This window comes from Aethina tumida, chromosome 3 (genome assembly GCF_024364675.1).
Source record: "Aethina tumida isolate Nest 87 chromosome 3, icAetTumi1.1, whole genome shotgun sequence".
NCBI lineage: Eukaryota > Metazoa > Arthropoda > Insecta > Coleoptera > Nitidulidae > Aethina > Aethina tumida.
The window spans coordinates 23,322,214-23,333,794 of record NC_065437.1 but is presented as its reverse complement, the minus strand read 5'-3'; the positions used below and the strand labels follow the sequence as shown (position 1 = coordinate 23,333,794).

General features: G+C 30.3%; 4 protein-coding genes across 5 annotated transcripts; 1 reads left to right on the top strand and 3 right to left on the bottom strand.

Annotated features, from left to right (window-relative positions):
* The first annotated feature begins 1,590 nt into the window (after positions 1-1,590).
* LOC109608638 (60S ribosomal export protein NMD3) lies at positions 1,591-3,502 on the top strand. Its single transcript, XM_049965007.1, has 6 exons — positions 1,591-1,720; positions 1,784-2,069; positions 2,120-2,657; positions 2,716-2,983; positions 3,037-3,213; positions 3,268-3,502. The coding sequence occupies exons 1-6, from the start codon at positions 1,674-1,676 to the stop codon at positions 3,458-3,460; spliced, it is 1,509 nt and encodes a 502-aa protein (XP_049820964.1). The 5' UTR covers positions 1,591-1,673; the 3' UTR covers positions 3,461-3,502.
* Positions 3,503-3,546: 44 nt separating this feature from the next.
* LOC109608637 (uncharacterized) lies at positions 3,547-6,330 on the bottom strand. The gene is made up of 3 exons (XM_049965008.1): positions 6,068-6,330; positions 3,840-4,270; positions 3,547-3,786 (listed from the first exon to the last, which is right to left on the bottom strand). Exons 1-3 carry the CDS (start codon positions 6,114-6,116, stop codon positions 3,652-3,654), a joined length of 615 nt encoding a protein of 204 aa, XP_049820965.1. The 5' UTR covers positions 6,117-6,330; the 3' UTR covers positions 3,547-3,651.
* A 555-nt stretch (positions 6,331-6,885) lies between these two features.
* LOC109608650 (outer dynein arm-docking complex subunit 1) lies at positions 6,886-8,976 on the bottom strand. The gene is made up of 5 exons (XM_020025157.2): positions 8,818-8,976; positions 8,358-8,631; positions 8,118-8,311; positions 7,741-8,056; positions 6,886-7,688 (listed from the first exon to the last, which is right to left on the bottom strand). The coding sequence occupies exons 1-5, from the start codon at positions 8,916-8,918 to the stop codon at positions 6,954-6,956; spliced, it is 1,620 nt and encodes a 539-aa protein (XP_019880716.1). The 5' UTR covers positions 8,919-8,976; the 3' UTR covers positions 6,886-6,953.
* Positions 8,977-9,159: 183 nt separating this feature from the next.
* Positions 9,160-11,313, bottom strand: LOC109608620 (beta-1,4-glucuronyltransferase 1-like). 2 transcript variants are annotated; one of them, XM_049964606.1, is made up of 4 exons: positions 10,908-11,313; positions 9,675-10,093; positions 9,454-9,613; positions 9,160-9,395 (listed from the first exon to the last, which is right to left on the bottom strand). In XM_049964606.1, exons 1-4 carry the CDS (start codon positions 11,091-11,093, stop codon positions 9,192-9,194), a joined length of 969 nt encoding a protein of 322 aa, XP_049820563.1. In that variant the 5' UTR covers positions 11,094-11,313; the 3' UTR covers positions 9,160-9,191. The 2 variants fall into 2 exon arrangements, with proteins under 2 accessions (XP_049820563.1, XP_049820562.1); XM_049964605.1 differs by lacking the exon at positions 10,908-11,313 and adding an exon at positions 10,174-10,699.
* Positions 11,314-11,581: the final 268 nt, after the last annotated feature.

Genomic DNA, 11,581 nt, shown 5'->3' with positions numbered 1-11,581 from the left:
AAACTGACTAAATGCAGGACTGTTACAAATTATAATTTACTAAATTTCAAATACATTTTGGAGACCATGCTAAACATTATTAATATATATCTATACTGTACACACTTTTATGATATGTCAATTATGTATTCCTGAAAATTAATTAATCAATTTAAAGAATTTTTTTATTAATATGATTATTCTCTACTATAACAAAAAAGGAATTTGTAGGTCAAGAATGTGACTAAAAATCTTTAAATACATATAAACAATTTCTTAAAACATCTCAATTGAACATTTTAAGGTCCATAGTGTAGACAGTTAAAAATAAAACGAATACAGTATTTTATGAAAAAGAATGCTTATATTTCAGTTCCAGTAAATTTCAATTTTTACAAGAAAATTAAATATGCAGTCAAAAATAAATGCTTCAAGCGGTGAAAGATGCAAGAAGCTTCATGAAATATTCTTTCTTTATCTCTTAGAGATAAAGCGAACAGATTATTATTTATTCAAGCCGAAAGAGAGTGTCTGATTAGATTGCCTATAAATTTTTACATTTATAATATATATATCATATATATAATATATATATCATATATTTCCTAAAAACATTTTTACAGACTTTTCAAAATATGTCGCAACTGAACAATCTAAGGTATAAAAATTAAATAGCTTATATTTACTCCAGCTGAAAAAAATGTCTTATTACATTACCTAAAATACATACTAAATATAAAAATATAGAAAACTTCAATTTTTACGTTTATATTAATATAATATAAAAAGTAAATGCTTAAATACGCAAAAGAAACAAAAGGCTTCACGAAATATTTTCTATTGAAATGTAAGAATATGTCACTTTATTTATTTAAAGCTGAAAAAGAATCTTTCTTCAGATTTTCTAAATATAATTAGTAAACAATTCCTAAAAACATTGTATTTTACATTTATAGGAAATATTGTATATGGACAAAGAATTAAATGATTCAAGGTGCAATAGATACAAGACGGTTCATGAAATATTTTCTTTTAGAAAGTAACCTATCCAAAGTATTATTTCAATGTGGCCTACCTGAAATAATTCAAAAATATTAATCTACAATGTCTGTACAATAAATAGATAAAAGAACTATATTTTAACTATCATATTAATGTCTTCTGGGCTATACACCCTAAACATTGAATTCATATTATATATATTTTATTATACTCTTGGACTTATCTGCGTCATAATAGTGAATACAATCACGAAAATAGTTTAATAAATTAATTAATCCTCAAATATTTATTTTCTATTTCTTTTATTTAATTTTAATAATTCTCAGTGATGAATATAATTTGCATATTTTTGTTATATTTTATTCTAATAAAAATCTTATCTAATTATTGTAACTTTTAATTTACATTTGATTGTAATTAATACCTTTCAAAAAAATTAGAAAGGACTAAATGGTAAGTTTACTTTAGTTGTATAAGGTATTCTGAGGTTATTTTAAATTTAACACAGTATTTATTGAAGCAAATGAAAAAAATTAAATAGATGGTTTGTATTCAATGTGCAAAAATGGTGGAAATCTGCCAACGTCGCTTTTTTAAGGTTATGTTTTTATTCGAGAGGTTAACAAACGTGACACATGTGAGTGACCAAATAATTTCTCCAGCAGACTAACGTTAACATTAACAAACTTAGAATGGAGTACATGTCAGATTTACCGGCAGCTCCGGTGCAAAACAGGATGTAAGTGGGAAACACCTTTTCGTTTTCTACGAATTGTGTATTTCAATAATATATCCCTTTCAGATTATGCTGCGAATGTGGCATTCCAATAGAGCCCAACCCGGCAAATATGTGTGTGGCCTGTCTTCGTTCGCAGGTCGATATTACTGAAGGCATTCCAAAACAGGCCACTCTGCACTTTTGTCGAGGATGTGAGAGGTATTTACAGCCACCAGCTGAGTGGGTAAGCTGTGCATTGGAATCCAGAGAATTGCTGTCACTGTGCCTTAAGAAGTTGAAAGGTTTAAACAGAGTGAAGCTTATTGATGCTGCCTTTGTTTGGACTGAACCCCATTCCAAACGTATCAAGGTATTGCACTTCCAAAACTTTCTTAAAACAAAACTAACAGTTTTTTACAGGTTAAATTAACTGTTCATGGTGAAGTTGTTGGGGGAGCAGTTCTGCAACAGGTGTTTGTTGTTGAATATGTAATCAATCATCAAATGTGTGATGAGTGTCACAGGTCTGAAGCTAAAGATTTCTGGAGGGCACTTGTACAAGTTAGACAAAGAGCTGAGAACAAGAAGACCTTCTTTTACTTGGAACAATTGATTCTAAAGCACAAAGCCCATGAAAATACATTGGGAATAAAGCCCATCCATGGTGGATTGGATTTCTTTTATACCACAGAGGCACATGCAAGGAAAATGGTGGATTTCGTGGCATCAGTTTTGCCATGTAAATACCAGCATTCCAAAAAATTGATTTCACATGATATACACAGTAATGTATATAATTACAAGTTTACATATTCTGTTGAAATTGTCCCAGTTTCTAAGGACAGTGTTGTGTGCCTATCAAAAAAGCTTACACAAACTTTAGGAGGCATATCACCAATTTGTTTGGTGTACCGTGTCACAAACTCCCTACATTTGATAGATCCAACAACTGCACAAAGTTTGTATTTCACAGTAAAAGTAATGATAACAATTGTTACAAATTTTATTTGTTTTAGTTGCCGAAGTAAGCAGTACAGTATATTGGAGATATCCATTCCAATGTATATGCAACCCTAAACAATTGGTTGAGTACATAGTTATGGACATTGAACCCATAATGGACAAAGACAGGAATTTCTTTCCTGGCCAAGGTGCTATATCAAACAAACATGTACTTTCAGATATTTGGGTTGTAAGAGCTAGTGAATTAGGAGTTAATGACAATACAATCCATACTAGAACTCATCTAGGTCATATTTTAAAACCTGGGGATTCTGTGTTGGGGTATGTTTTCTTAAGTTAGTATTGTTTAAGAAAACTAATTGACTAATATTTAGGTACAACATTGAAGACAGTAACATAAATGATGATAATTTTGAAAAACTGGATAAAAGTAAAACACCTGATGTTATTTTGGTAAAGAAATATTATGATAAATCTGCAATTAGAAAACAAAGATTATGGAAACTCAAACACTTGGCTGATGATGAAATGGCTGTTGACAGAGACACTAAGTAAGAATAAAATATGAAAGCCTGTAAACTCATGTATAAATAATTTTTTTGCAGTGATTACCATGAATTTTTGGATGACTTGGAAGAAGATCCAGCTCTGAGACAAAACATAAATATATTCAAAGATAAAAATAAAATAATTCCTGTAGATTCTAATGATGAGTGTGACCCAAGTGTTCCAAGAGTTACTCTTGAAGAAATGTTGGATGATTTGGTCATTGATGATGTTGAAATGTCAGAAATATAATTTTATTTTTTTACTTTGGTTTAAAAAATATGTTAACGCAAATATCTCCTTGTTTTATTTAATAATTTACCTTCTTGTTGATTATATATATGTAAAAGCCCTTTTTGTAATAAACATAATACTGCAATTATTATTAACTTTAAATATATATATACATATAAATATTTTACTAACTATTAAGTAGGGGTTACTTAGTTAGAAGGCAACATTCTTCGAAGGATTTGTCTCTTTCTATTGTATAATTGTTCCTTTTCAGCTTCAGTTAAAAATATCTCTTCATCATCGGCATCCAAATATCTCCAGTCAAGTTGACCAGTTTTGTACCTCTAAAATATTATTTTAAAATTGGAGTAAACTATGTTGCATAAATTGAACTTACTTCCCATTTATTTAACCGAAAAGCTTTTTCCTGTTCTGCCCAATTCTGCATTAATTCATGAATATGATATATTGTATCCAAAACATACTTATCGGTTACGCAAAATTTTCCTTCATCATAGACCGATTTGTAAATTGCTTTTTTCTGTTTACTTAATGGTAAACTGTCTTTCTTTATCACCCATTTTTTGTATCTGGAGAGATACTTTAAAACTATATAAAATTTAACCTTTTTAGACACGTAGTCAGTCATTTCGGAAGGAATAATACAAAATTTTATTTTCAATTCATTCAGTTTTATTATTTTTAATCCAGGGACTAATGTGGCCTCATTGACACGTCTTGACAAATTTTCAAAGTATTTTTTGCGCTCTTCTTCCAGAAGTTGCCTCATACGTAATTCATTCTCTTTGACTTGGTTGAGATATTGTTCTGAAAAAAAATTAACTTAGTATTTTAATTGCAATCGTAATTATAAATATAAAGAGGAATCAGGAAGTAGTTTACAGAATTAAACATTTTTCATTTTACATTACATTGCTTAAAATATATTTAAAATATTTATTGATAATAAAAATTTACAAAATTGTATATATAACATCATAAATATTTTGAACATTTTACATTCAGATTATTATTTTTGTTATTTAAATTATTTACAATTTATCATTAGGATAACATGATTTTTACTTGAGCGTCATGTAAAATGAAGTAGTAATATTTACAGTTATAAAATAATATGTTAATTTGTTAATATAATATCATATATTTTAAAATATGTAGTCAGTGTTGACCAATCGTACATAAGGGATGAATCATTATTACGTCTCCACACTGCAAGTCTTAAATCTAATCAGTCCGTCATCGATCCTCCTATTGATCGGTCAGGTGATGATGATTCTTTCAAAATTATCTACGTTTTTAAATTAAAATCCTAATAATATATATTTTTTTAATTACTTATATTTTTATATTTATACTACTAGTAAACCTACCTAAGGGTAAAAAGTATAATTTAATTGATAATGAAGTGTTAATTAATTCAAGTAAATTCAAATTTCTTTATATTATATATTTAAATTTACGTTTTTGATTTTAATAATTAATTTTCTAAAACCAGTGTCAGTACCTATAGTATCTAATTTTAAACTTACTACGTACTTTTATTTTTCAATGGGCATAATTATAGTTACTTTCTATTTTACGGCCTTTCATTGCTCCCAGTAAATTTAAATCTATTATTTGCTAGCGCTTTTTGTGTATTATAATTATTTAATCATTGGTCGAAGTGAAACTGTAAGAAAAACTATAGTTCAGCGTTACCAAGACCAGGAGAAACAAAAGAGATGGTTAAGAATTTACGGCTAAATAAGTTCATCGTCATCTGATTGAAATATTTAAATAAACTGAGCAAATGATAGCCAGAAAAAAATTGTCTGAATTCGAAAATTTTGAAAGAAAATCGATGACTGGATAACTTGGATGTAAAAGAGGATCCAATCTAAACTTCAACTGAAATTAAAGCCAACGTGGAGGAGATATACGAAAACAAGAAAAACCGTGGTTTCTACTATAAATGTATGACCTTTACTGAATAATAATACTGTTAATAATTTATAATTAAATAAATTCAAATTAATTAGTCAGGAGAAGGCACAGATAATTAAAATAAATTATCATTTATTAAATGTTTTTAAATAATTTCAATTAAGTCCAGAACGAAACTATTTAATCGGACAGCTGATAACAGATAAGGACTACAACTATTTTCGATTTTTTCATCCTTAACAAGAATAAATTAAATCTCTAAATGTTTTTTTTTTTAAATTTGGACCAAAAAACGTGATATTTTGACATTTGACATATATTCATGCTTTACAATTACAAAAAAAGTTTGTCAAATTTAGACACAAAATATAAATTTTATGGGGATGTACTGCTTTCGAATGGGTCACTCTGTATATTAAAGTTAAAATAAATAAGATTCACATATGTTATATTGTAAGTGTATTAGTAATAATGTCGTCTCAACAATAATTGTCTTTTTAAACACAATTATTTCAAAAATTCTTAATAATTCATTGGACATTGGATCTATCGTCACATCTGGACTAAACACAATAGAAGATGGGGACGGTATTTACTAGATTTTTGGAACAGAGTGGTTACTATAATGTACTTCAGTAAGATTTTAAAATAATTCAGGTACTTCTTATTAATATTTCTTACCGATTCTTTCATCTTGACTGAACGTCGTACAATCGGACGAGTCGCTCATTTTTAAATTGACCTTGACCGCCTTGCCGATATTTAGCTAGTACATTGTAGTTAAGCGTTTTAAATCAAAACTCAAAAATGGTGAACATGAAAACTTTCAACACATTAAAAAATTTGATTAACTTGCCATTGTGTACAAGTGTGAACAACAAGCGCCACAAATAGAAGACGCATCGACGTACACTTTCGGACAAATAAACAGGTTGTTTCGCCTGTAGTAAATTCGCGAACACTCCTTCACCGATTGATTCACGTTGGTGTTACGAAATTTCGCAACAGAAAGATACAGCTATGATTTTCTGTAACCCAAAAATTTTTGATTTTTTCTGAATTAAAAATTAGAAAATTATTAAATGGTTATAAACTCGTTTACAATGGCCCGGAAGAATAATAATTGTTTTTGGTGGCTTTAATCGCATTAATTTATGTTCATTGTTCAGATAACATTTACGATATCACCTATTTTTTTTAAATGTCCATGATTGTGAATTTTCTCGACATCGACACTCGTTAAAATCCCCTCATTAAAATAACCGATAACTATTTTATTTAATTTAAGCTTTTAAAATAATATTAAGAAATCTATTTATATTCTTTTTCTATAAAATCTTATTATATGGTATTATTACGTTATGTTATTATATATTATTTTTATTATATAAATTAATATAAACATAAATTAAAGCAACTTTAATTTTGAAATTTGAATTTTGTGCCGTTGTGTCACGTTTCATTAAGTTTTCCTGTGATACGTGTACTAAGAGAAAATCTTTACAAATTTACTATATATATATTTAATAAATAAAATTTAATTGTGATTATTTTCTTATTGAAAATTTTAAAAGTGCGACAAATTGCATTTCGATTGCCGATGAAAGAGCGCAGGCTTTTTGAAATCGTCCGCAAAATACTCTTTGATTTCTTCTTTGGTCCACACTCGTTGTGCACACAATACCAAATCGGTCACATATTTACGTTCCATACAAACAGGACAAGGATCTGCCTTTATGATACTTTCTATGGTCTTAATTTTGGGGCTACTTTTCAACTGACTTACAGTAGAGACCTTTGGGAGGGTTTCTATTAAGTGATGTTGTATGTAGTGATGTATTGTTTTTTCCAAAACTCTAACATAGGACATAGCATTGAAATGAGTAATTTTGTTGGGTGCTTCTAACGGAAGCTGGGCCTCTTCTTCATCACAGTTGCATATTTTGAATAGTCTTCCAAGTGATTGGAATATTTTTTCGAGATAATTTTCAACATCTTTGTGTTGCCTTATTGCAGCATTCGTGTCATTTTCCTGTTGCGCAAGTTTTTTTCTTAGGTCACTTATAGTTTTTATTTGCTTCTTATATATCGCGAAAATAATTTCTTTGTTTTCATTTATTTTTTCGTAGTTTTTATTGACCTCTTCACATAATTCTTCTATGTGAGTATTAACATCCACTATGCGCATGAACATGGAAAAATTTCTAAATTCCTGTTCGATGTACATTTTTGATACGTCTTGGATACTTCTTTCGCCTTTAAATTCTGATATCTCGTTTAATATGCTATGATAATGTGTCACCTGCAAATATATCAGAAATATTATACAATCAATTTAGGTACTACATACAAACTGTATCTTCCAATTCCTTGACCCTTTCTTGTTTCCGCTTCCACAATCTGTTTTCTATTTCAGTTATTGCTCTCCTGGTGCTCTTCAGAGTAAGGAATGTGTGCAGTTTTTTGTTATTATCTGCCCTACAATCCAATTGACGCATTTGCGAATTATGAATCATCATATCTCTATTAGCTTTTTGACGCAATATTCTCAATTTTATCACCCATTCTTCTCGTTCTTCGAAGGTATTCTTTGCTTGTCTAATTAGATCAAGCATGAAATGTTTACCTTTAACTATTTTCTTGATCAGACTTTGCCAATTTTGGTTAAACCTAAGGTAAAATAAAATTATATTTGCTACTTATTACGCTTAGTGATTATTTTTACATTTACCTTGTTCTTAAGCATATTAGATCGGTTATAGTTTGTCGTAACATTTTGTTTTCAGTGCATATCATTCCAAATTGTTTATATTGAACGTCTAGTTTTTTCTCTAAATTCTCTAGAGTACGTTTCGCTCTAATGTTTTTTTCAAAGTGCTGTCGGTCTGTTAGTTGTCGCGATTTCAATTCCAAAACCTCCCGTTCCTAAGGGAAAAAACTAACAAACAATAAGAACAATAATCAATTATACCTTTAAGTAGATTTGGTTTTCCAGTTCTGCGAGATAGTCTCTTATGACTTTTATTTTCCTTTTGTAGTCATCATATTGACTTAACATTTTTCTCAATTCGTCCAAAATTCGGAAGAACTCATTTCTTTTGACGGCGCTATTAATTACTTTAAGAGCAGTGTTCACATTCTGGCTTTCTTTTTTCAGCACATTCTTTAGTTTGATATGTGTTATGGGACGTAACATGCTCATAGCACATCTTTTTCTTTCCAAAACAATAGCGGTGGTTTTCAAACTGAAATGTAATTAATCTATATTTGTACTTTTTGCTTAAAATTATTTCACAAAAGAGTGATGATACCAAAAATGACGACAACTGGTCAAAAATATTACTTGCTTCCAAATACTTTGAAAATAATTCGAGTGGCTCAAGCTCTTTTTATAGTACAATGTAAATTGAAATTCTTTATAATAAACTTACCTTTTAAGCTCATCTTCATCTTGAAGAGCTTTTTCATAAGCCTTTTCCTCTTCGGATAATGGCTTTCTCATTGGAATTGCGAGTTTCTTTTTACTCATCATAATTTTGTTAAATATCCCCCTTAAAACGAAACCGCGAAATCGCCGAAATAACTGATTGATAAAGAAATATTATACTGTCATAGTTTTTATTTTAAGACCAGTTGTCAAGGATATATGACAGTTTAAGAGTTAACATTAAAAAATATTACTTTGTGATATTTTTGTTGTAACCTTATTAATATTTTGTAAAAAAGTATTATAAAGTAAAAAAAATGTGATGTAATAAGTACATCATATCATACATTATAAGATATAATTGTTTAATAAATTCAATTACATTATTCTACATTTCGGATTATTTCCATAGATTTTTTTCAACTCCACACTAGCGTGATATTTGAGTAGTTTCGTGCTTTTGTCTGTAACATTTTTGTATTTTAAATTTTGTACTTTTTTTACTTTAATTCCTGGTTTGTGCACTAAAAACGCGTTGTCCAATACCATGAAGTCATAATCTAGTAAACAGAGAGAATATGCCTGAAATTTAAAATGAATTATAAAATACATAAAAACCCGTTAGTTAAATAATTTGTACCATGCTCATTTTATTGGCTTGTCCTTCCCAAGACATCCTTTCGTCGAATAAAGGTTCTTTGTGCGTACACACATAGAAAGGTTCCCACATAACTTGAGTCCCTTGTCTTTTCCCCACCGAAAATACATTCAAACCTTCCGTTTCAGGCTCTGTGATCCATCTGCAATATTTAAAAAATATATATTTTCATGAAACGGCGTCATAAATATGACTTTACTCACCTGTTTCCATCAACAACCTTATGACATGAAGCACAGATGTTTTTGTGGAAGAGAAACGCAGTCTTGTTCTTAATCATAGTTTGAAGCTGCGTCTTGTTTGAGGGTATGTCATAGCCCTCCTTCATCTCGAAAACGGGCAGCACGAACACATTACGCTGTCCTTCAATAAACAGTTCACCGTGAGTTTGAACGAAGTCGAGAAATTTGTTTACAAAGTTAGGCGTCGGATACAGCTCGATGTCAGATGGGAAAATGAAGTGGGTACGGGCTGCGTCTCTAGCCACGTTCCGCGCCACGTTGATGGGGAACAGCAGGTTGTTCTTCGACTTGTACATATCTTCATCCTTTATATCCTTATAAGGCGGGCCCTTTGAGCAATCGTATGTGTCCTCATACAACTCCAGCAATGGTTTCGTCCCCTAGGTTTTTCATCATTAGTAAATTCCCTCCAGAGGATTTAACAAAAATTTAAACCTATAAGTGAACAATTTGGACTTACCTTTGGAATGTGATCAAAATCAAAAAACAAGTGAAAATTGACGAATATCTTAATCTCCGGAACAGTACAGGATCTCAAATAGGCTATTGCCTCTAACGTTGCAAAAAAGTCGTTTCCGGGTGCGTATAGAGCCACACTTATTGGTGCGAACCATCTTTGCGCAAGCACGACCATGTTATCCAAAAATCTTATGTCACCAGGCGCACAAAGTGTGACACTTTCCATGAATACTTTACTTGCCTTCACGTAATCGCGCAGAACATAATACTGACTTCGTTGTTCAAGACGAGGCCAGTCGACTGTAGGTCCAGGAATTTTTGGAAACTGATTATTAATTGCCGATAATTGACCAGCTTCATAATCACTGTCCAAATCTCTGTGATGAAGTGAAGAAGACAGTAGCGACACAAGTATGAAAAGTCCAAGACTTAAAAGTATGATTTTTAAAGCATTAACTGGACTCATCGCACGCGCATTTGTCGTAGATCATAATTAACATTAATTAAACTGTTCAAAAATTTGCTACATGCGCATTATTTAAAATCTTCCGGTTAGTTAATATAATGTTTATATAATTATACAACATGTAGAAATCAAAATATTATGTTTGGAATATTATTCATTAGTTGCTGATTTGTACAAATAAATAAAATAATAAAAAAACCTTAATATATTTCGTTGAATTAAAGAATAAAAAACAACATTAAGTGCCGGAATCACACAAACAAACTTACGTTTTCGAATGTGTGAGCTGCCTCAAAAAACAAATGGAAGGTAACATGGTGTTTTACTTCTACATAGGTGCACTGTCTTGTATATGCAATGGATTTGACGGTTGTGTCGAAATCGTGTCCGGGAGTATAAAGGGCCACACTTATCGGCCCCCGCCATACGTGTGCCAGTAAGGCTAAATTGTCCATGTACCGGAAATCTCCTGGACACGTCAACGTAAGATTTTTGCATCGGTCCACCGTTCTATCCGGTTTTACGTAGTTGTATATTATATAAAAATCACTCTTTTGTCGCAGGACAGTCTCCGGTGTTTCGTTATAGCAATTACTAGTTGTTTCATCATAGGTTTGAGTCCTATAATTAAATATGACTTACTTTATTATCGGCACTTGTAAAAGTCAGAATTTATAATAAAGCTATACCAGTTTTATTAATATGAATACTTAATTGGTAGAATGTTGAAATACCAACACTAAAATAATAATGATCATAGTGGATATACATAGCACAGAACTACAAATTCATATCAACTATCAGTATTTGTAAATGTAAATAAAATGTGCAAGGAATTACTGATATTTGATAAAACATATCGACACATGGATACCTTGAAAGTGGTAGTAGTAGTAGTACTGATAATACTAATATTACGAGTATAATCAGTAATTACTACTCA